This window comes from Benincasa hispida, chromosome 4 (genome assembly GCF_009727055.1).
Source record: "Benincasa hispida cultivar B227 chromosome 4, ASM972705v1, whole genome shotgun sequence".
NCBI classification, from domain to species: Eukaryota; Viridiplantae; Streptophyta; class Magnoliopsida; order Cucurbitales; family Cucurbitaceae; genus Benincasa; species Benincasa hispida.
Genome location: NC_052352.1, coordinates 38969115 through 38995473, shown reverse-complemented (window position 1 = coordinate 38995473; position 26359 = coordinate 38969115). Strand labels below are relative to the sequence as shown.

At 32.7% G+C, this 26359-nt stretch overlaps 1 protein-coding gene and 1 pseudogene across 1 annotated transcript; one reads left to right on the top strand and one right to left on the bottom strand.

Annotated features, from left to right (window-relative positions):
• The first annotated feature begins 8508 nt into the window (after nucleotides 1-8508).
• On the top strand, nucleotides 8509-16291 carry LOC120076191 (neutral ceramidase 2-like). Its single transcript, XM_039029955.1, has 9 exons — nucleotides 8509-8783; nucleotides 10552-10760; nucleotides 10836-11129; nucleotides 13773-14028; nucleotides 14109-14367; nucleotides 14437-14562; nucleotides 15099-15162; nucleotides 15238-15407; nucleotides 15517-16291. The coding sequence occupies exons 1-9, from the start codon at nucleotides 8509-8511 to the stop codon at nucleotides 16078-16080; spliced, it is 2217 nt and encodes a 738-aa protein (XP_038885883.1). The 3' UTR covers nucleotides 16081-16291.
• On the bottom strand, nucleotides 16166-25194 carry LOC120076189 (annotated as a pseudogene).
• Between the last annotated feature and the right edge of the window lie 1165 nt (nucleotides 25195-26359).

The following is a 26359-nucleotide window of genomic DNA, read 5'->3' as shown; positions in this document are numbered from 1 at the left end:
AGAATTGTTGAGTATGCAGTATATGTTCCAATTGCTTCACCACAATGCACTAAGATGGGTCCTCAAAGGAGGTTAGGAATATATGTTGAATATGATTCTCCATTAATTATTAAATATCTTGAACCCTTGACAGGTGATGTATTTACTACACGATTTGTTGATTGTCATTTTAATGAGACAAATTTTCAACATTAGGGGGAAGAAATTAAGAAGTTGGAAAAAGAAATTACATGGAATGCATCATCATTATCTCATTTAGATCCTCATACAGATCAATGTGAACTTGAAGTTAAAAAAATAATTCATTTGCAAAATATAGAAAATCAATTACCATATGTATTTATAGATGCAAATAAAGTAACTAAGTCACATATACCAGCTGCAAATGTTGCATAAAAAATTGATATCTCAACACAACAAGTTATCACTAATGAGTCTGGAACACGCCAGAAGCGTGGTAGACTAGTGGGTTCCAAAGATACAATCCTTGAAAACGAAAAATAATTAATAGTGAAAAAGACTTGGTTGAGGATGTAAATACCCATGAAAAAATCCTTGACATGACTAGTGAGGAAGGTGAGATACCTAAAGATAATAATGAAATTTCAATAAACTATGTCATGACAGAAAAAAGATGGAATCGAACTAGTGTAATTATTGACAACATTTTTGCGTATAATGTTGCTCTTTATATTATATCTAAAAATCAAGACCCTGAACCAAAATCCGTTGAAGAATGTGGATATAAAAAAGATTGGCTTCATTGGAAAGAAGTAATCGAAGCAAAATTAAACTCACTTTCAAAATATCAGGTTTTTGGATTAGTAGTCCGAACACCAGAAGATGTTAAACCTGAGGGGTACAAATGGGTATTTGTAAGGAAAAGAAATGAAAATAAGGAGGTCACAAGATATAAAGCAAGACTAGTTGCACATGAAGGAACTCTATTCAAGAATACCTACGAGTGGAAGCGGATCTTTCTAGTTTATTGTGACAGAATTTCCACATATACATTCAAACATACTAATATGCATTCATAACGCTAAATTACTGGCATGCTTAAAAGAACAATAAATAAGAGATCGAGAGATCATACCAGTTGAAGACTTATTTTTCACAGTAAATCTCGTTTTCGTTGAAACAGTAAGCTATTGTTCAATAAATCCCAATCGTCTACCTCGAATAGTCTCCACATGAATAGAAAGAAACGGGGATGACACCACCACTCAGAGCCCTCACTATTCTCGGAGTGAGAATCCGAAAGGTGGGTTTGTTCAGATTTGGTAGAGGGGAGGAGGAAGAGAGATCGTATACAACGATCAAGTAAGTGGGAGAAAGACTCGTCTATCATATAGATAACATGCTTGATCGTTAGGTGAAGTATACGATCGTGTAGGAAAAGGTAAGTGATCGTCTATACAATCGTTTAGTAAATATCGGGCGCTAAATGATCGCTTAGGAAAAGGTAAACGATCGTTTAGTAAATAGCGCGCACGGGTGTAAGCATTAAAACGATCACTTAGCACTATTGTATAGGTAAACGATCATTCAAGCACTATCGTATAGGCATAGGTTTTATAAGCGATGACACATTTCAACACTATGTCCGCGCATACAATGCTTAACACACCGTGAGCAATTTAAGCGTCTAAAAAATATTCTTCAACTTACTCATTTGTTATGAAAACAGAAGAGACGCCGACCTACTATCCCTTAACCATCCAATTAATAGACAATGAATATAATCACATTATATTCATAACCTATGGATTAATATCATATATTAATCATAGTATTTTTCCTCCACTAGATATAAAACATATTTATATTCAATTTCCTCTAAATTAATGTATCTCATACATAAAGTTAATTATATTATATATAATTAACTAGTTCAGTTATATCATATATAATCAAACTCCCTCTTGTCAATTTGAACATTTAAAACGGACCCAAAAACTGATTCTTAACTTGTATTCAAGCTACCAAGGGGACCTTACGAAGCTCCAACAGTATGTGAATAATTGATTAAACTCTTTAGCCACGATATCCACCATCCGTTAACTGTCAGACATTCCAGTCAAGACTGACAGTTGAACTCTTCTTACTATAGATATATTTCTATGTCCATTGGATATAACCAATCGTCAGTACGATGACCCTTCATAGATGCTCGTAAGTACAACTAGCCAATTTATCATTTTTCCCCTGTAGTTACATCTTACTCCTTAAGTACCATGATCCCTCTAATGAACAATACAACATAGTCCTACTATGTGTGAACACCTCTCGAGCCATGAGAAGATGTGTGGCGTCACATCGTTCAAGCCCCGAATCAGACGAATACCTAAAGTGGTAGATTTGAGTCGGTGCTTTGACCACTCGCACCCATGCAAATAAAAGAACCGTTTTCAATGGCAGAAGTTCAACTCACTTAGGATTGAGGTCATGTTACCTATGGTCATCCTAGTGAAGTGAAGTCTTTGTCATGAATGAAGTTATATGACGAAACGTTAACACTTCGAGGTTTGGTCTTATACAAACTTTGTGTATAGGACGCCACCGCCCACATGTCCCCTACACGAATGATCAGGATCAGACCATCTATGACAAGTCACAACACTTGTAACTATTCCACAAAGTGCGTCGCGTCCGTAGTGTTATCAGGATAAGATTTCCCTCCTATATTCATATACTACAGACCATTTTGATTGTCACTTAAGACATGATTCACTTGTATGTTACTACATACATGCTTAAGTTATATAAAAACAACCAGAGATATTAAGTTTATTGGTTTGTGGTAAAATAAAAACATCTAAATGTGCAAAGTCAAGGAATGAAGTAAACATCATATATATTATACATCACAAGCGTTCGTACAAAATTGTTTACAAACTATAGGACACGAGACTTTAGGGCACAAACCTCAACAGCACAAAGTTTTTCAAGACCTGGTATTGATTATAAGGAGACATATTCTCTAGTGATGGACCACATTTGTGCTTATTATCAAGTCGAAACCTTGCATTCACAATATTACTTGCTCAAATAATTAAGTTAAGAGCACTATTTTCTGATTATTCAATTAAGACCTTTTGTTTTGATATATGTTGGATATAATTACTCATCGTGTATTAAATATCTTGAATCCCTAATGGATGATATATTTACTACACGATTTGCTGATTGTCATTTTAATGAGACAAATTTTCCAACATTAAGGGGAGGAATTAAGAAGTTGAAAAAGAAATTACATGGAATACATCGTTATTCTCTCATTTAGATCCCCATATAGATCAATATGAATTGAAAGTTTAGGCAATAATTCATTTGCAGGATATTGTGAATCAATTACAAGATGCATTTATAGATGTTACGAAAGTAATTAAATCATATATATATATATATATATATCATCGAAAATTGATATCCCAACACATCAAGATGTTGCTAATGAGTCTAGGGGAACACCAGAAGCGTGGTAGGCCAATGGGTTCCAAAGTTAAAAATACTTGAAAAAAAAAAAAACAATAGTAAAAAAATCCTTTACATGATTAGTGAATAAGGTGAAATACCTAAAGATAATAATGAGATTTCAATAAACTATGTTATGACAGGGAAAAAATGGAACCAAACTAATGTAGTTTATTGGGTTATATGTCCTAAAACTCACAATTATAATATTAAACTTATTCTATTTGTAATAAAGATGTTATTGTGGTTTATTCAATATATATATTATTGAATATATAAATTACATTTATAAAAGCCTAAATTCAATAAACTAAGATCTATGGCTATTACATGAGTACCTGAACTTTAGGTGGAGACATAAAATTGATCAAGTTCGAGTAGATAGCCAAAACAGTCAATAGTATATAAATAAGGTTGGGTACCTTATTCAAGTAATACTATTGGATGCGACCCATTTGTATTTAGTACAAACGACGTGATTTTGAATCGTTCATGTGGGGACATGCGAGTGGGGGTGTCCTATACAATGAGTTTGTGTAAAGATTGGACCGAGAAACAAGTCACTCTTATTTTATAAACATTGTTTACTGTTTAAGACAAACTAATTCAAAGCGATGACCTAGGTAACTTGACCTTAATCCGGAGCTAACTATGAACTCTTGTTTATTTGGAATTATCCTTAGATTTTCATGGGTGAGGGTTGGCTCAATAGTGTCGACTCAATAAGCCTCCTATTTCAGGGGTAAGACCAGGTAGATAGTTGGGGACATAGAGTGCAAGACGGAACTCACTCCTACCCGCCCTTTTTATAAAAGCGGGAATATTGTAGAGAAGGTTGTTCTCTTAAGTACTAATTCCAAGTCTTGAAGAAGGGCCCCCTCTCGTTAGCTCGAGAGGGACTCAGTTTGGTGATTTGATCACAAACTAATTGTTCATTAGAGGATCAGTGGGACTTAAGGAGTAAGAACCAGCCGTTATTATGAACAACCTGCTAAGTGTCGACTTACTGATTACGATTAATCAAGTGGACAAAAATATATCTACAATAAGGGGAGTCAACTACTGGGTTTTAGTGGATAAATCGGTAGTTAATGAATATTGATTAATTTGGTTTAAAGAGTTTTAGTCAATTAGTCTTAAATCATTGGAGCCCATGATCTGTAGGTCCATTGGGCCCCATTACTAGCTCACAAACGGATTAAATCTTAGAATAGTGTGATGAGAGAATTTGAAACGTTCAAATTTAAATTAAAGGAATTAGTAATTATATACGATATAATTACACGTTTATTATCGCATTAAATGAAATTGGATAATTGGATAATAATTTAAATTTGATTTAAATATTAATTACATGAATATGGATTCATGGTTATGGAATGGTGTTTTATTAATTTAATATTGAATATTAAATTATTTTAATTAATTAAATTATTTTTAATTGATTAAAATTTTATTTAAAAGTAAATATTTGAATTAATTTTTATTTAAAATAAAAAGTTGAAAAATTTGTATTTTATGAAAATTCAAATAAATAATCAATTTTTTTTATTTAATTTTGAAAATTAAATTCATTAAAACAATTATTTAATTTTATAAATATATTGATTTTTAAATCATTTTTTATCAGGTGGGTTTATCCCACTTTTAGCACTACAATTCCATTTAATTTTCAACTACTTGGTGTCATTACCATGTTGATTTGGTTTGCATGAATAAGATGGAATATATTTCAGCCATTTTTGTGCAAAAAGAGGGAGGACATGCAAGAAAAATTCGAGCTCAAAAAGCTGTTGAAGAAGGATTCTTCATAATTCTCTGCAATATCCCTCCTTCTCTAAATATCCCTTGAATTCACGATCAATTTTGGATACGACAATCCAATCTAAGGTTCTAGGGAATAGCAGGAAAGATCAAGTGGTGGTCTACATCCATTTGGAGTGAAGAATCAGGCTGATTTCGTGGATTGAAGAAGTTCTTCAAAGGTAACTTCTAAAACCATCTTTTTATCTTATGAGCATCCTGTCTTAATTGCTAAAATTGATGAATTAGAGTGTTTAATGATCTTGATTTCTTCCACTAATTACATACTAACTCCAACAGTACAATCGCCTGAATAGATATTTATTGAAAGAATGACATAAAAATAATTTAATATGTCTGTGTGTTTATAAAAAGTCACAATCAGGATTTGCTATTATAAATATATATATTGATCACTTAAATATAACTGGAACTTCATAAAAGCTTTCTAAAGCATTATAATATCTTAAGAAAGAATTTGAGATGAAATATCTCAAAAAAAAAAAAAATTGTTTTGGCATGCAAATTGAGCATTTATCAGATGAGATATTTGTTCATCAATCAACTTATACAAGAAAAATCTTTAAAAGATTATATATGGATAAAGCACATCAATTGAATATTCCATTGGAAGTTTGTTCATGAATGTAAAGAAAGATATCTTTCGACCCCGAGATGATAATGAAGTACTTCTTGGTCCTGAAGTATCATATCTTATTGCAATTGGTACATCTTGCTAATAATTCAAGACCAAACATTGCATTTTCAGTAAATTTATTGGCTAGATACAATTCTTTTCCAACAAAAAGACGTTGGAGTGAAATTAAACATATACTCCATTATCTCCGATGAACGGTCGATATGAGTTATCTATTCATATGTGGAGGAATTGCTATATCATGGAAATCAGTAAAAACATACCATAATGGCAACTTACTCAAATCATGCTAAAATTCTTACAATTCATGAGGTTAGTCGAGAATGTGTGTACGGTTAAGATCAATGACTCAGCACATTCGTGGAACATGTGACTTGTCTTCTAGTAAAAATCTTCCAACGATATTATATGAATACAATATAACTTGCATATCTCAAATCAAAGGAGAATATATTAAAGGAGATAAAACAAAGCATATTTCACCAAAGTTTTTCTATGCTCATGATCTTGAAGAAAATGGTGACATCAGCGTACATTAAATTTGTTCGAATCATAACCTGACAGACTTATTTACAAAACTTTTATTAACCGCAACCTTTAAAAATTGATGCACAACATTACAATACGACGATTCAAAGATCTCAAGTGATGTTTCTATGAGGGGAAGCAAACATATTGTATCTTTTTACAAGTATAAATAATATGAAATATGTACTCTTTTCCCTTCACTGGAATTTTTTTCCCATTAGGTTTTTTCCTAGTAAGGTTTCAACAAAATATATTTCATATATATAATGGGTATCTAAGTGGAAGTATTATAAATATTATAATAAAAATAGATGTACATTACTACCTAAGCTTAGTGTCCTAAAAACAACAAATGACCTATTCCCCCACTGGCCATGTGTTCTAAAAAGAACATGTTTCGTCCCCTCATTGTTCCATATGGCTTAGTATTCATGTGTCATGTAATTACACATTATTAGTGTCCAAATAAACCCATCTCCTACTAACCAAACTGCCTATAAATAGTGATATTTAGTGGATTGTAAAAGAATACACATCGGTGGAGTGAAATCCAAAAAGATCAGAGAAATTTGAGAAATATTTGATTCCACTTTTGTTATTTTATTTTATTGATTTGTTTTCTTACATTACATTATATTTATTTTAAAATTATATTTTATTAGTATCCATATTTTCATTGTATCTCGTTTTACTCCTCAATTTTACTATAATCTTTTTAATTATGAAATTTCTCATTTTTGTCCTTAATCACCCATTGAAATTTTATTATTATTATTATTTTTCTTCATTCATTCTCAATTATCTATGAACTTCCTCTTCCAACACAATATTTCAAAATAAACATTCCAGTATATTCCTATAGTGTATTCAAATACTATGAAACGTTGTAGTGGGTCTTACACCTTCAGATACAAGGTGTAGACCCACCAACTACCTAGTTTTTACAAAAGGTAAAAGGGAAAAACGTCATGTCAATAAAATAAGGTTAAAAATCACTTTTAGTCCCTAAACTTCCGTAAAGGTAATAATTTTAATCTCTAAATTTTGGATTGTAATGATTTAGTCCCTCAACTTTCAATTTTGTAACAATTTAGTCCTTAAACTTTACAATGCAACAATTTTGTCTTTGTACTTTAAAATTTGTAACAATCTAATCCCTATTTTAAAAATTAGTATTAAGATTTAACGAGTTCTCTTGCATAAATAAACCAAGAAATTAATTAGAGACTCAATATTTTCATAAAATACAAAGTATACATCATAAAATAATAAAATTTGACATCTAATTTTGATAAATTTGTTTACATTGGAGACTAAATTGTTACATACTAAAGTTCAAGGACTAAATTATTACAGAATTAAGAACTAAATCATTACAAAACAAAGTTTAGGGACTAAATTGTTACTTTCATAAAAGTTTAAGAACCAAAAATAATTTTTAACCATAAAATAATATACAATTTGCCTAATCATTTAAAATTGGCCACGTCACCACTCCTATGTCATTTAGGACTAACGACAAACTTTAACTTAAGAACTATTTAGAACTTTTTAAAAGAACATTAGGGACTAAAGTCCATAAAACTTTAGGGATCGAACAGACTCTAAGCTCAAATATTAGACACCAAAAATATATTTAAGAAATCAAATAGTTATTACTAAAAGAAATCACTTATATAATTTCATATTCATGGCATACTTGGTAGCATGTAATCACAGAAATTATTCCAAAGAAGACCAATCCAACCAATCTAAACACACAAACAATAAAAATAATATTACAAACTAACAAGCAAAAACGAAAAGGAAATGTTAAATGAATACAAAAAGCACACCTAGTGGGATGCGCAACCTTGGACAAACCCACCCCTAGTTTTTAACCAAAGCCCAATCACCAAATACTAAGCAAAACTGAAACCATATAAATATATATAATGCTATCAAAACCACAAATATAGGCCATTATTTGATGATCAAATTGGATTATTTTTTAAAATTGAAGGTGAGCCAAGATGCGACCGCAGTTATTGAAGCTTATAGCTATGGCCACTGTAATTGCAGCCGTGAGTTGGTGTGTTAATGGAGATTGGTTGGTCGGCGTCGGGAGCTTCGACATGACTGGACCGGCTGCCGGAGTGAACATGATAGGCTATGCGAACATGGATCAGAACACGGCGGGGATTCATTTTAGGCTGAGAGCCAGGACTTTTGTTGTTGCCAAGACTGTTGATGGGCCACGAATTGCGTTTATTAATTTGGATGCTGGAATGGCTTCCCAATTGGTCACCATTAAAGTGCTTGAGAGGCTCAAATCTAGGTATATTAATATGCATATTAATATAGGTGGTCGGTGAAATATTTATGTCCAATGAGCCAACAAAAAGGTTAAAAAAAAGGAAGGAAAAAATAACTACCCAACATTACCATATATAACTCAAGTGGTATAAACTTGTATTATCAATATCAAGTTCGATCTTTCCATCCCCTCTCTCTATATATAAAGATAACTACCCAACGCATAAGCATATATAGCTCAACTGACATGAACTTTATTATCAACCTTAAGTTCTCTCCACCCTAATTTTAGAAAACATATATTTTTTTTCTTTTTAAATAAATATGTTTTCTAAAATTAAAGTATATATAAAAAATGTAATAAAAAATTAAAAAATTTGAACTTTCACAATTTTTTTAGCTTTAGTATGGTTATAAAAATGTAATCAAATTCTTTTCTTAATTTAAAGTATAAAAAAAGTAACCACAACAAAAAGAAAAGAAGAAAAATTTTCAATTTTGACTTTTTTTAAAAAAAAAAAAATTAGTGTAATCTTAGAAAAATGAAGCGTACAAAATTTAATCAAAACTTCTTTCTTAAATTAAAGTATAAAAATGTAATTACAATAAAATTTGAAAAGGTTCAAAATTTGCCTTTTCATTTATATATAGTTTTAGTATAGTTACATAAATGAAGCTTATAAAATGAATAAAATCTATTTATTAAATTAAAGTATAAAAAAACATAATTATAAAAAAAAAGTTGTAAAAAAATAGTAGAAGGAAAAAAACCTAAACACAGACTAAAAATAACTTGCACCACACACACATACTGTTTAACCTACACCTAAGATACAAATTACTATAATCCCACAATTGTAATAACCAACTAATTAAGTACCTCAAAGAGTCTCTTAATGTTGTGAATGCAACCATAGTCTTACATTGACTATATAAAGGAAAGATCATAGATATATAAATAAGGATAGCTATCTCTAATAGAATGAGACCTTTTGGGTGAGATGAAAAAAAAAAAAAAAATCATGAGCGCTTCTTATATCTAAAGACATAACGTCATACCATTGGAAGGGAGATATTTGAAGAGTCAATGTTCTAACAAATAAAAAAAAATACAAATAAATTTAACCACTTCTATTTATAAGATAATAAAAATAAATGTAAGATACAATTTTGATACTTAAACTTTAGAGTTAATTGTAAATTTGGTCTCTATGGTTTGAAGAATGCCTAAACTTTACAATTTAATTAAAAATTTGGTACCTATAGTTTGGAGGAAATTAAAATTCAATCTGTATATTTTTAAAGTTAGAATTTAGTCATATAATGGCCTGATTTGATGAAATTCTCATAGATAGTTTCTATCATAGAAACTCTTTATGAGAGTTAAACAATAGAGACCGAATTCTAAGTTTTTTCAAACAGCCAAATTTACAATTTAATCTAATTTTTATTGGGCCCTTGAGTTTTGTAAATAATCTTTGGTCTTTCACATTTCAATTTAGTTTCTATCTGATCTCTTTGAAATTTCAAAACTGATATATTTGACTGTGATGTGAATTTAATTTCTAGTTAGTTATTAAAATTTGACTTTGTTTTTATTTGGTCATTGAATTAACAAAAAACATACATATAAACAAACAATCTATCAGTATCAAGAATGAAAATATCTATCATTATATCGATATATATCAATAAAATCGAAAGGTTTGATATCGATATTAAATAATCTTGTTGTATTTTAAATGTCATGCCGTTGCCACAAACTAAAAATGAGAAGATTTTGTACAAAGGTTTGGTGATCTATACACAGAAGAGAACGTAGCAATAAGTGGAATCCACACACACGCCGGCCCTGGCGGCTATTTACAATACTTAGTTTACTCCATAACATCTCTCGGCTTCGTTCAACAATCGTTCGATGCCATCGTCAATGCCATTGAACAGAGCATCATACAAGCTCACGAAAGCCTCAAGCCAGGCTTCATCTTATTCAACAAAGGCAAGCAATCTGACACCTTAAATTTTGTCAATCGATTTTAGTTGTTGATGTTCAATGACGGTAGTAAAGTGACAGGGGATGTTGAAAATGGGGGGATTAATAGAAGCCCAAGTGCTTACCTTATGAACCCAGAAGAGGAACGAGCTCGATATGCAAACAATGTAGATAAAGAAATGAGTGTTTTGAAGTTTGTTGATGGAGAGAGTGGGAATAGCATTGGGGCATTCAGTTGGTTCCCTACGCATGGGACTTCAATGAGTAGAGATAATAAGCTGATTAGTGGAGATAATAAGGGCGCTGCTGCCAGGTTTTTCGAAGACTGGGTCGCCTCTAAACGTACCAAAATAACCTCCTCCAATAATACCTCAGGTATTAATATTGTGTAAATTTTTTTTTTTTTTTTCTTATTTTCTTCTGTTAATATAAAAGTTTTTTAAAATAGAAAGCCACTTAGTGGAGTAAATAAGTTTGAGTTAATATCTTGAAATTAATAAATTTTTATTTGAGATGTAAAGTTGTAAGATGATATTTTTCTGTTAATGTAAAAAGTAAAAGAAGAAAATAAGACTGAGTTACTCGATAAATAATGTGCAAACTTCAATAGTATTTACTATTCTAAAGGAGTGTTTGGCTCACCCCCTAAATAATATGCAAACTTCAATTATAATAAATTTAGGTTATGGGCCTAATTTTTAAAACTTAATTTGTCAAGTAGATAAAAAGCCCAAAAATTATATGTAAATTATTAGTAGACTAATAATATTTTCCTTTCAGCATACTTTGTCCTTATTCACATGCATCATAGGAAAATTTCCAAGAGGTCAGCCAACATAGAAACTCCAAGCTAAGCACGCTTAACTTTGGAGTTCCTATGATTGAGCCACCAAAAAGAAAGGTGCACCTTGTTGGTATAGCTAATGACTTTCAATTCTTTAAGCCTTTCTTAACCATACTTTCATGTCCTCAAAATCCCTGCCATTTAGATGTGATCTCGGTTCATTCATATCCCCCTCTTAAACTTGGGGTGTTACATGCCCACCAGCTTCCACTTTGTTTGTCTCAAACCACATCTTACTGGAAGAGGTTTCACTCTATACCATCTGTAATGCTCTAGGCCCAGGATTTGGACTAGGATTTGGAATCCAGATTTGACACCTGATGTCCCTCAACATTCCCCTACATCCCCTATAGCCTACCAATGCCATCTTTGCTTGACTTGAACCGGTTCCAAGAGTGAAGGCTATTATCCTCACACATGATGCACCTGTTGGTTAGATAGTGACTTTCAAATCTTTAAATCTTTCTTAACCATACTTTCATGTCTTCAGGATCTCTCTCATTCAGATGTGATATCGGTTCATTCATATCCCCCTCCTAAGTTAACTAGCACTAATGCATCAGATCTCATTAGAACTTCACAATTAAGTGTGCATGTAATGTCTCGAGTTTAGGAGGGGATATGAACGAACCGAGGTCACATCTGAATGAGAGAAATCATACGGACATGAAAGTATGGTTAAAAAAGGTTTAAAGAATTGAAAATCACTACCTATATCAACAAGGTGCACATTTCTTTTTGGTAGCTCAATCATAGGAACTCCAAAGCTAAGCATACTTAGCTTGAAGCAATCCTATGTTGCGTGACCTCCTAGAAATTGGACCAGTATTGGTTTGTAGGGATAACTTTAACTCTTAGAAACATTCAAGACAAGTAAGGATAACATTTCCAGGTCACAGGAGATGCATGGGAATGTCGAGGCCAACACATTCTAATTTGGATTTCGAATTTTGGGTCTGGGGCATTATAATTTTTATGTGTATTAACAACTACTTTTTTATATGTTTGGCACACTACTCTTACGTTTATTACTAACAATGTCATTTTTTATGTTTATCATTAATAGACTATTTTTACCTTTATCAATGACAGATATCTATTATTGATACATATTCATCGCTTAAATATATTTTAAAAAAATAGTACATACTATTGATTGAGAAATTTCAGTCAATTCCAAATCATCACATCATTAAGTTAAACTAATGATGGAGAAATTTGAGACCAATTTTAATGATCAATCGGGTCATGTTAACTAGTCTAGTCAAATTACACCATGTGCATTGTTGGACCTGAAGCTAAGGTATCCCAGGCTTACTAAAATGGATTTGGCCAAATTAAACAAAGTCGGTTTTAAAATATTGGATTAAATCTAAACCCAAAGGTTGGACCCAAAGTCAATCAAGCTTAAACCCATATAGTGTCTCTCAAACTCTATTAAAATAATAAAAAAAAAAAGGTCGGCCTTCATTTGACAACATCAAAAAAATTTCAAGATTCAAAACTTAGAAGATTTAAAACTCATAAGATTCAAAAACTAGAAAACTTCAATAAATTGATACAAGTTAGAGGCTAATTCAAGCCAATCAATAAGCTAGAAACCAATTCAAATAGATCAATATGCTAGAGGCTAATCCAAACCGATTATAAAAGTTGGAGGCCGATCCAAAATCGATCATCTAAAAAGACTAATAATATCAAAAGTCAATCATCCAATATATCAACCAATCCAAAAAAGAAAAAACCCAATCACTTAGGAAGATCAACAAGCTTACGTACTAGAGAGAAAGAAATAGAGTATAAGAATCTGAGATGATAAAACTTATACTACACATTAATTTAATACAACTGCCAAAAAAAACTGTTAGATCAATTAAATCTAAATACTATTGGATCATTCAACACCATTTTATAAAATTAACTTTATGTTCCTTAATAATATATATTTGTTTGAAAGTGGGTAATCTTTGGATGTTTTCTAAAATGCATCCATCTTTATATATCTTATTTTCATCACTTACATAAAAAAAATTAAAATATTTCAAAAACGAAATAACAAGAGTTTGTCAAATGTGAAATTGTGATTGAATAATTTAGTAGGCTGAATAAAGAAAATGGGTCGGAATGCACTTAAAAATATTTTTTTTCTTGTAAAATAGTTATTTTGAAAACAGGTATCGTAGAGTTGATGAGGAAAGCAGAGACAATAAAGGCAACAGGAGGAAAACGCTGCAGCAAAACAAGTAGCCAAGCATCAAAAGTAAGGAAGAACGACGGATCACTCTTCGTAGCAGCATTTTGCCAATCCAATGTTGGCGATGTCACGCCCAACGTCCTTGGCGCATTTTGCATTGATTCAGGAAAGCCATGCGATTTCAATCGCTCATCTTGCCATGGCAGTGACCTTCTATGCGTGGGCCGCGGGCCTGGGTAAACGTTACATACAACAAAATTCTTTCTTCTACCAACCAAGTTTTTGCACATCACCTGTTTGTTAAAATGCCACACAGATTCCCAGATGAAATTCTGAGCACAAAGATCATTGGGGAGAGACAGTTCCAGAAAGCGGCTGATTTGTTCACAACAGCTACAGAGAAGCTAACAGGGGAGATCGATTTTCGCCATGTGTATCTGAATTTCACGGACATTGAAGTTGAATTGGATGGGAATAATGTTGTCAAGACATGTCCAGCTGCCCTTGGCCCTGGTTTTGCCGCTGGAACTACGGATGGCCCTGGCGTGTTTGGCTTTCAACAGGGTGATACTGAGGTCAGTACAATGCCAAATAGGATGAATCTTTGCCTTTCTTTTTTCCATTATCGTTGAATTTTGTTGCAGATCAATAAGTTATGGAAGAAGTTGCGAGATTCATTGAAGAAACCCAGCGAGTTTCAGGTTGGCTGTCAGAAGCCGAAGACGGTTTTGTTGGACACTGGCGAGATGTTCGAACCTTATGCTTGGGCGGTATGAAAGAATTTGTTTCCCTTCAATCAATTGCAAATTTGATTAGCTTTGGTATAAGGCTTCTATATGGTATATGTGATTCCATGGAAGAAGATGAGGGTCAAACAAAATTGATAAAACGAAAGAAACCCAAAATGAATTAAATCCCTGACATGTTGGGCATGATAATAGATAACACAAAAGAGTTCTTTAGTTGAATAAAATAAGGTGGACAAACTGGCAAACAAATGCAGTTTAAAATATATGTTGCTTGTGTGCGTTTATGGTTCGCTAGTCCAGGTTACATACTTTCTTGTGTCATATCATGATAAATTATCATTTGGTAGTCCAAAATATTTGTCACATAAATATCACATAAACATGTAAGTAACCCCTATTGATGAGAGAGATTTGTTTGAATCAGAATTGGAAGTTTTTAAACTTCAAGAGTTCAGTGGACATGAAACAGAATTCATCATATAAGCGAAGCCCTGAATGTGGTGTGCGAAAAAATGCTTATTGTAATTGACTGCTAACTTTGATGGGTGAATCTGCAGCCAGCAATTCTTCCAATTCAAATTCTCAGGCTAGGAAAACTGATCATACTCTCAGTACCAGGAGGTATAAATAGAAAGAGGACCCTAAAAATTTCGAGTTTTTACGCTCGGTGTAGCCTTAACCCTTTGTGTGTTTCAGAGTTCACAACAATGGCTGGCCGACAGCTAAGGGAAGCAGTAAAGGAAACTCTAATTAGAAATGGAAATGGAGAGTTTGATGATGATACCCACGTTGTGATTGCAGGGCTTACAAATACATACTCTCAGTATGTCGCTACTTTTGAAGAATATGAGCAACAACGATATGAAGTAAGCACTAATTTAGTCTCAAATTGAAACCAGGAAGAAACAACTCGAGGCTAGTTTTGAAAATTAAGTTATTTTTATTAATCATTCAATGTTTCCATGCTATCTTCAGGCTGCCTCAACTCTTTATGGACCACATACTCTATCAGCATACATTCAAGAGTTCAAGAAACTAGCAATAGCAATAGCCAAACATGAAAACATTGCCAAGCCAATCGCCTCGCCACCAGACCTTTCCTCCGTCCAACTCCGGTTCGTAATAGATCCTTTTGGAGAATCACCCCCAAACGGCATCAACTTTGGAGACATTCAACAAGACATCAAATTACCAACAAATGGTTGGTTCAAAAGAGGAGGCAAACAGAAACCAGCTGCCACATTTTGGAGTGCAAACCCAAGATTCGACCTCTTAACCGAAGGAACCTATGCCGTGGTCGAAAGGCTGGAGAAACAACGATGGACACCGGTGTATGATGATGATGATTTCTCCTTGTTTTTCAAATGGACATTAGACAACAACACATTTATCAACAGCATAGCAACTATCGAATGGGACATCCCGATAGATGCCGATCCAGGTGTGTATCGACTTCGACACTTTGGATCATCAAAGAGTACAATAAACTCAACCAACATATATTTCACTGGGGCTTCTCAAGCATTTGCAGTATTCTAAAGAAACATTTTACTTTAATACAAATGGAAGTTTGTAATATTGAAAGGTGTTTAAGCTTGAGGAGTAACAAGGGAGGAGGAGGTTGCTTCATTTGGTCATCCAAATCACACACCTAAGGCATTGGCCTTCACTTAGCAAATTGAAAGCTTTGTTGATGTCTTCAAACCCAACTTCATGTGTGATAAATAAATCCAATTGCAGTTTCTGTCAAGTTCATATATTCTAACATCAATGGCACAGTGTACAGGAACTCATATATATCAAAAACCAACCAAAAGCACCATTCCAAAGTTAAATGCTCAACTATTTAACATTGATCATGTTACAATTAAGTTGTGATTGGTTTAAATTATATTTTAGTCTCCAAACTTTTAATTTTATTTTAGTTTAGAAACTTCTCAATAGTATTTATTTTAATCATTTTAAGTTTTTCTTAATAATTTTTCTTTGTAAAGTATGTTATGGAAACTAGATTAATTAGATCATTTAATCTGATGGTTTAGGTAGGTATATATAGAATAAATATTAAATTATTTAAAATACTCTTGAACTTCGGTTAGCCTTGAAATTTAAACTATGTTAAAAAATATATATATATTTGAAGAGTTTTCTTGTTAAAATAAGATGAAAATTAGGGAATAAATGATATGTAAAAATTGAAAGACATACCTGACATTATTTGCAATAAAATTTACGTAAAATGTCATGGTAGCCGAGGTGTAAAAATTGTGTTTAACTTACTAATATATTTTTTAGATAAAATAAATGGTAATAACAATCTTAATTTTTGTAAATAAATTCACAAAGTATGCCTTTTAAGATATGCAAATAAATTGTCATGTCAATTTTTATGGTTTATTTGAGAGAAAAATATATATTTTGAAACAAGTTCATACATTAAGGGTAGTATTTGGAACAAAACTTTCCTAGTTGAGCAGTAATAGTAAACCTTTTTAAAATCTAGGAACATATAATTCAAACAAAAAATAAGTTTGTAGTTATCGTGAATAATTTAACCTAAAATAAATAAATAAATTTGGGTGCAAAATGAGATGCACTCATCTCTTATGCAGTCTAGAAAACACACAACGAATGTTTGTTATGTGTCAATTTTTTTTAAAAAAAATGAATTGTTTGTTTTTTATTTTTACTACGTAAAGTAAAAAATGCATGAAAATAGGTGCAACCATTATTTCTTATATAAAATATTATAACAAACACACAAACCAAAGAGAGGGAAAATTAGGGCAAAGATGTTGGTCACCCTCACCTTAACCATGTACCATTGTAGGAGTTTGGGACTATGTGATTTGGGCTTAAGTTCAGCATATAAGGATCCTATTATCATTTTCCCTTGAGCAATGAAATCTATAGATTTGATACCCAACATTGATGATGCTGGGTCTTCCACACCAAATAAAATTGTTTTCCCCAACCCTATACTCATTAATGCAAGAAAATCAATGAATGATGATTAGGCTAATATAACATACCTCCGTCTTGATGAATGAAAGTACATACTCATCGACTAAAATATTAGAGATTCAAAATTTCGACTTTCCTGAAAGGGGAGTATACCTTTCTACAACTTGCATATGTTTCCTTAGTTAAGGAATCTAGTCCAACACATTCAAAGCTATAGTCTGCACCTCCATCTTTCATCTCATTGATCACCTACAAATTATAACTTGAAAATTTTCTCTCAATTGTGGATTTGTGAAAATTGGCATTAGACTTGATCAATGAAATATCAATGTTAATTAAGAAATAAAAATTTATAAACTACTATTAAATCAGTGTCATATCATGCTAATTCATCTTTAGTTATTCCAATTAACGTGTCATTTTAATATTTAAAAACTTTTTAGAATCAGAATGAATACCATCAAATAGGTTTATCAAATATTAAGAAGAAAAAAAGTATTATTTCTTATAATATGACCATTTTTATCAGAGCATCTCAATATTTGTGCATTATTTTACTCAAGTCACATACAATAAATATTCAAAAATATTTATAACGAGAAGTAATAAGAGTTTGTTACCATCAATACAAGCATAGCTCAACTGGTATAAGCTTAATTATATTATCGATATCGAGATGAGAGGTTGGATTTCCTTATCTTATAATAATAATAATAAGAAGAAGAGTTTGCCAGCTGACCTACTTTTGACTTTCTGATATCTTTGTTACATGGTTCTTACCTGGTTCACAGATTTATCACCAATGCTTTTAGCATTAACAAACTCAGTGACTCCAAACTCTTTTGCTGCATAGAAAAAGAAGAAAAAAATTTGTATATGTCATAGAAAAACTGAGACGGTCCTAATAAAGGAACTATGTAATATAAATCCATAAAATATACGCCACATTTTGTTTTAGTTTAGACAAAATAGGATAGGTTAACTATCGACTTTTAAAATAGTAATATGTTACATGAGGTTGCTTAAGTTGATTTGATGCTAATTTTTAATATTGTTTGAAAAAAAATTGATATCAAACCCGACATATCTATTACTTAAGAAAAAAATTAGGTGCATCTTGAACTATAAAATCCATCCAACTGTCTAATAACAGTTATTTCCTATTTGACATATTCTTCTTTTCTCCCTTTCTTAAATATTTTTTAACTTTTTCTGTTAGGAATAAGATGCAGAAAGATAAATACATACAAGAGACACTCATGTACCCCTCTTACTTAAAATCTCAAATATAAAATATTAGATACCTCATACGATGTTGGTCAAAAGTTAAAAAGAAAAAAGTTTATGTACAAGAACTAAAAAAAAGATTGTATTAGTTTTAGAAATCAAAACAAAACCTTTAAACATACAATAACCAATTGAAAAAGGTGTAAAAAAGTTGACATTTAAACCATGATTAATTATAATTTATGAACGCTTTAAATGGAAAAAAGAGAAATATAATGTAAATTAGTATACAAAATACTTGCCCAATGTTAATTTATCTGGATTAACATCTACCCCAATAATCCTAGCGGCTCCAAATATTCTTGCTCCTTGTGCAACCTATATCCAAAAATAATAATAATATCCTTTAGCCAATTTAAGGTTTTAAGTGAATTAGCCTTTTCAAGTGAATATAATGGTTAATTCTTACAGATAAACCTATAGTCCCCCAGTCCAAAAATGTTGATGCCTTATCCACATTTGCTGTTCTCCAAGCACCACCCACCCCTGTAATTCTATAAATAGGTAACAATTATGTTATCTTTTCTACGAAAAATCTTTACAAAACTAACAAAAAACTCAACTAAATAGAAATACAAATTATATATTACCATTATTCAAATTCTTGTTCAATTCATCAACGTGTGAGCATAGCTTGATCAACTTCATGGTAATTAATCTATTTTAAATGAGGAGATTTGTAACTTGCATTATTCTAGAGTGAAAAACATATTCCCCTATGTTTTAGCTTGGTTAATAAATTTTAATCTTAGGTTATGTTTCATAACTATTTGGGAATGTTTGGGTTCCCAATTTTAAATAGGTAGAGTGGGGCTATTATAACTCATTCCATGTTTATGGCTTCAATTATAATAGGTGTTTTCAACTATTATAACTTACAATTAACTACAATATTACTATTTTAAATCCTCATTTGTTATAATGTACATCCCAAACAGACTAAAATAATTCACACCCCAAACACGTATTATTAAATCCAAACTAAATTAGTCTGTATCCCAGACACAAACTATTATAACATACAAACTACAATAACTACTGATTATATGTTAGTAACTCAAAATTACAAATTAGTTTTTGAGTTGGTCTAGTCAATTCCTAGTTTCTAGGAAATGGCTGAAGTTATTTTTAGTTGAAGTCAAGTCTAAGTTCATATTCTTGTGGAGTTAGTGGGATTAGTTGCTAACATTGTGGAATCTATTTTTAGACTTAAGATATGTATCTATATGGAGTTTTCTAGAATGAAATTAACACACTTTCCATTTTTCTCATTTCTCTCTCATTAGTTAGAATAACAGTGGTATTAGAGCCCTCAATTCTTAATGGATTTGTGAGTGAGGATCAGTGAAATATCTCCGAGAGAAACTAAGTGATACACCTGAGAGAGTTGTTAGAGATGGAATTAGGATCAAACAGTCTTTCTTCATTGGCTCCACCTGTGTTTGATGGTGAAAACTACCAGACATCGGCTATCAGAATGCAAACCTACATGGAGAATTGTGATTATTGGGAAGAAAATGAGCAAGATTATGAGATTGCTCCACTTCCTGATAACCCAATACATCAGATCAAGACTCACAAGGAGAGAGTCACCACGAAGGCAAAAGCTCGAGCTTGCCTATATACAGTTGTGTCTCTCGCCATATTCAACAGAATTTTGGCCTTGAAGTCGGCAAAGGAGATCTGGGAGTTCCTCAAAAGTGAGTATGAAGGTGTTGAGGGGATTAAAGGCAAGAAAGTGTTGAACTTAGTGCGAGAATTCGAGAGAATGCAAATGAAGGATTTTGAGTCCATTAAAGAGTACTCAGATAAGTTGATTGGGATTTCTAACAAGGCAAGAGCATTATGAACCACTTTATCTGACAATTAATTGGTTTAGAAGGTTCTAGTTTCAGTACCTGAGAGATATGAAGCAACCATTGCTTCATTAGAAAATACTAAAGACCTCTCAAAAGTTAAGGTGATAGAAGTGGTTAGTGCTTTGCAAGCACAAGAGCAGAGGAGGTTGATGAGACAAGAAGAAAGCATTAAGGGGGCATTGAAAGCTAGAGTGCAGTAGGGAGAAGGTGGAAGAGAGAATAAGGGAAGTGGCAGTAGTAGCTAGCTCAGAGTCTACTGCAAAGGATGCTAGTAGTACATGCAAGCACTGTGGGAAGAAGAATCATCCACATTTCAGATGCTGGAGAAGGCCAGATGTAAAGTGTAGAAGATGTCATTTATTGGGGCATATTGAACGATTCTGTAAGGAAACAAAAACTCAACAACAAGGAGGAGCACATGTTGTAGTACAACAAGAAGAAATCAACTCTTTGTGGCTACTTGTTTCTCATCAGCCACTCAATGCGATGGTTGGTTGGTTGATAGTGGGTATACCAATCACATGACAAGTGACAAAGAGTTGTTCAATGACCTTGACAAGTCATTCAAGTCAAGGGTGAAGATAGAAAACGGTGATTATCTAGAAATAAAGGGGAAGGGCACAGTGTCAATAGAGAGTTGTGCTGGAACCAAGTTGATTACTGAAGTGTTGTTTGTCCCTAAAATTGATCAAAACTTGTTAAGTGTTGGTCAATTAGTAGAGAAGGGATTCAAAGTTTTGTTTGAAGAAGGAAAGTGCCTCATTTCTGATTCCAATGGGAATGAGTTGTTCAAAATAAAGATATAGCACAAGAGCTTCTCGTTGGATCCACTCGAGAAGGAGCATATAGCTTTCAAGTGTCAAGTAAATGACACTGAGTTATGGCACAAGAGGTTGGGGCATTTTCATCAAAAAGGGTATGCACAAATCTGGGGAATTGATTTCTTTGAGACTTTTGCACCAGTTGCAAGAATGGATACAACCAGGTTGCTACTGGCTGTGTCAGCCCAACATGGATGGAAGGTGTATCATCTAGATATGAAGTTAGCATTCCTAAATGGAGTGTTAGAAGAAGAGATCTATGTTGAGCAACCAGATGGATTCATCATACCTGGATAAGAGCATAAGATTTATTTGTTGAAGAAGACTCTCTATGGGTTGAAGCAAGCTTTTATGGTATGGTACAACAAGATGGATGATCAATTGCTGAACCTGGGTTTTGTGTGAGTCGTTTTCAAGCTCTTAGGAGCAAGTTAGGTGTTTGCAGTATTTGAGTTAGGAGGAGAATGTTAGTAACTCAAAACTGCAAATTAGTTTTTGAGTTGGTCTAGTCAATTCCTAGTTTCTAGGAAGTAGTTGAAGTTATTTTCAGTTGTAGTCAAGTCTAAGTTCCTATTCTTGTGGAGTTAGTAGGATAAATTGCTAATATTGTGGAATCTATTTTTAGACATAAGATATGCATTTATATGGAGTTTTCTAGAATGAAATTAACACACTTCCCATTTTTCTCATTTCCCTCTCATTAGATAGAACAACATTATAATAACTAACTCAGTTCCTCAGATATCTTCTTGGTTTTTATTTTTGATTTTTGAAAATTAGGCTCTTACGTTTACAATTCATCTTTATTGAGTTAACATTAGAATACTTGGTCAGATTCCAACAACAAAAATAAGTTTTTGCGGTTTTTTTTTTTTAAAAAAAAATTGTATAGGTTTTGAAATTAACATTTTTAGGTAACAAAATATTAGAGTTTCATTAAGCTTAATTTTCAAAAACTAAATGGTTATTCAACATATTACTCTTAAATTTTTTAAATCGAACTCTAAATATAAACAAATTAATGATGACCCCCTCTGACTTTGCAAAACAATTATCCAAAAAAACAATGCCAACAAATTAAATAATGTTATAGGATTTATTATTTACCTGTTGATACACCACAACTAAGAAGGCAGCCCTACTGGGAGGGATGAGATTAGAACCAACTTTAACAAGATGAGCAACATCCACCACAGTGTATTCAGTGAACTTGAAACAAACATGAAATGATGCAAAATCATTCCATTAAGATCACTGAACCCACTGGTTCCACATCGAGGTATTCCACGAGAGAAACTGAATGGCAGTTTAGAGCAAAGATTGCTTTTTTCTGATATGCAATCTTTACACTCCACACTCTGCCATGAATGTTGGGATCACAATATCTCCTTGCTCTACTTCATTCACATCACTTCCTACACTCTCAACCTCACTTTAAAATTCCAACAAAAAATAAATTCTAGTTCAAATTCAATAGGATTATGTGTTGAGAGGATTAATTATTGGACATAATAATGAAAAAAAAAAAAGAATATTTAGGTCGCATTGTCACACCCCCTCTCAAGCTACCCTCTTAATCTGGAAAGAAATATATGAAGACAACAGATGTCAATCCTCTTATGACATCTACTACCCAGCTAGTACCTATACCCTGTCTCTTCACCTTTACTTAACTTGATAAACAAGTGTATATATATAACCAAACTTCTCAACCACACTTAGAAAGATTTCCTTCTTATTATTCTTCTTTGCTATGTTTCACACCTATGCAATAAAGATTAAACTTACTATGCATCTTAAAGCATACAAACACCAGAGTTAACTTCAATGTATAGATGCTTAGGAACTTAAGTTCTAGGGTTTACATGCATCGTGAGCTGTACCCATCTTTTTTCATCTTTCTACCCATCATCTAACTACAATTTATCACATGAGAAATTGTAGTTAATAATTTGAGATGTTATCATAATTAATAACTTTAGGACTTTTTTATAGTCATTTGACAAGCTATTGAAAGAAAAAGCTTACATGTGCTCCTCCTATGAGAATATATATTAGTGAAAATTTATTTTAAATGGAAAAAAAGAAAAAAAGGGAATCCCACATGAATTATTTTATCAATAGAAAGCCTCGTAATATGCCTCCACATTTGCTTATGGGTTTGGGCCCCAAGGAGTATCCATGTTTTAAAGGGGATGAGAAGATAGGCAAATATCATGGGTATGGTGAACATCTCATACGTGCACCGTTGTTCGGTCAGATAAGGCGTATGCGTATGTGTGGAATTATTTTCTATAAATAATAAAAAGAATAACCTTTTATTTTTTATTATTTATTTACTCTTTTAAAAATTCAATGTTGAATTTCGTTTCTTACGGTGCCTTCACCGTGAGTCGTGTGCGTCCTCCACCTTTACGTTGTGCATGACGTTTTTTTAGGGCTCTCTGCCTACAAATTGAGTGAACCTCTCCAGACAAAAGCATTAGAACGCGGTGTGATTCCCCTATTCTCTTCTCTACTCACAGACGAAAATACTTTCCTCTTCCTTTTATGTTTCCAAGCTTTTCCGATAGAAGGGTGTCAGAATTTCGATCAGTTTCAATGTATTTTCGATCGAGATAGAAGTTTTTAGGGACGGTGTGGGCTTATTCAGAACTGATTGCATAAAAGGTAGAGTTGTGAAACGTTTTAGAGAGAGCGAGATCCGCGACTCAGCCTACTTTCACCGTTTGTTCGTTTTGCAGGTTCTCTTTCCAACAATCGTCGTTCGAGCCGTTTTTTTGTTATAGTCTTCTGTCTGTCGAAGGAACCATTCCCAACAATTTTTAAGACGTTATCCATCTACCATGGTTTTTTATGGCCATGTCTACACATACCGACTTTATGCCCTCTGATCTCAACCGTCATTTCCAATTCGAAGGGGTGCACTTCAAACGTTGGAAGCAAAAGATGTTGTTCTTCCTCACCATCAAGGAGGTTGCTCACGCCCGCACCACTGAGAAGATAGTTGTCCCCAAAGAAGATCCTACTGAACAACAGATCAAAGATGTAGCTGTTTGGGAAGAAAATGATTTTCTCTACAAAAACTTTATTTTAAATGGTCTAACTGATGATCTCTATGACTATTATAATATAATGAAGACAACAAAAGAAATTTAGAATGCCCTACAAAAAAAATATGATACCGAGGAGGCCGATTCAAAAAAATATTCAGTAAGTCGTTACCTGAAGTTCCAAATGACAGATGACAAATGCGTGGAGGCCCAATCCCATGAACTACAGAAAATAACTCATGAGATAATAAGTGAAGGTATACCTCTTGATGAGAAATTTCAAATTGTTGTTATTATTGACAAGCTATTTCCCTTGTGGAAGGATTTTAAAAATACCCTAAGGTACAAGACTAAGGAATTCTCCTTGGAAATTACGATAACACGCCTAAGGATTGAGAAGGAAGCCCGCAAGCAGGACCAAAGGGAAGAGGTAAACACCTACCAGGAAGGCCCACCTTTACTGTGATAAAATCTAAACCAAAGTCAAAGGAAACTAAGAGGAAAGGTACAATTTCTTTGCTATAACTGAAACAAACATGGACATATGGCCAGGAACTATAGGAACAGATGTCATCCTGCTGAGCAGGAAAACCGAACAGAAGAACCGTTAGTAGCCATGATCACAAAAGTAAATGTGACCGATGGCTTTGAGAGGTGGTGAACAGACATTGGTGCTACGCGTCATGTCTGTCATGATCTTAGTTTATTTAAGACTTATTATGAAACAAAGGATAAAAATATTTTGTTGGGAGGTCACCACTCAACTAAAATTGCTGGAGTCGGTGAGGTGGAACTGAAGTTTAGCACTATGAAAACCTTCACTCTGAAGGAAGTTCTGCACACTCCAGAGATTAGTAAAAATATGATCTCGGGCTATCTCCTCAACAAGTTCAGCTTTATTCAGACCATAGGGGCCAAATTGTATACCCTTACAAAAAATAATATCTTCATGGGAAAGGTCTATGCAACTGATGCAATTTTTAAGCTTAATCTTGACGTAAATTAAACTAAGTCTTCCATTTATATGTTGTGTTCTTTTAATATTTGACATGTTAGGCTTTGTCATGTTAATAAATGAATAATTAGCAACATGAGTAAGTTGGAAATGATTCCTAAACTTTCCATGAACGACTTTGATAAATGCGAATATTGTAGTCAGGCTAAAGTAACTAAAAACTCTGCATAAATCTATATTTAGGGAATATAAGCCTCTATATTTAATTCATTCACAATTATGTGAATTTGATAGTGTCTTCACTAGGAATAGTAAAAGATACTTTATTACCTCTATTGATGATTGTTATGGCTTCACCTTTATATATTTGCTGAAAAATAAAAATGATGCTTTTGATGTGTTCAAATTGTTTGTGACTGAAATAGAAAACCAGTTTAATAGAAAAGTTAAGAGACTTTGTAGTGATAGAGGAAACTGAATAGGTTATAATTCACATGGTTCATGAAAAGAAAACACCTTATTCTCTTGAAATTAATGGAAAAATTGAATGGAAAAATAAAACTCTATCTGAACTAGTAGTTGCTATTTTACTTAATTCAGGAGCTGTTTCTTATTAGTGGGGTGAAATTATCTTAATGTGCGTTGTGTGCTAAATAAAATACCAAAGTCTATAAACACAACCTCACCTACAAAGTTCTTAAGAATAAGAAACCGAACTTGTCATATTTCAGAACTTATGGGTGTATAGCTTATATAAAAATACCATATCTCAAAAGAAAGAAGCTTACCAGTAGAGCCTACGAATGTGTCTTCATAGGATACACAACAAATAGTCAAGCCTATAGGTTTTGTGACCTAATAAATCAAGTGATTATAGAA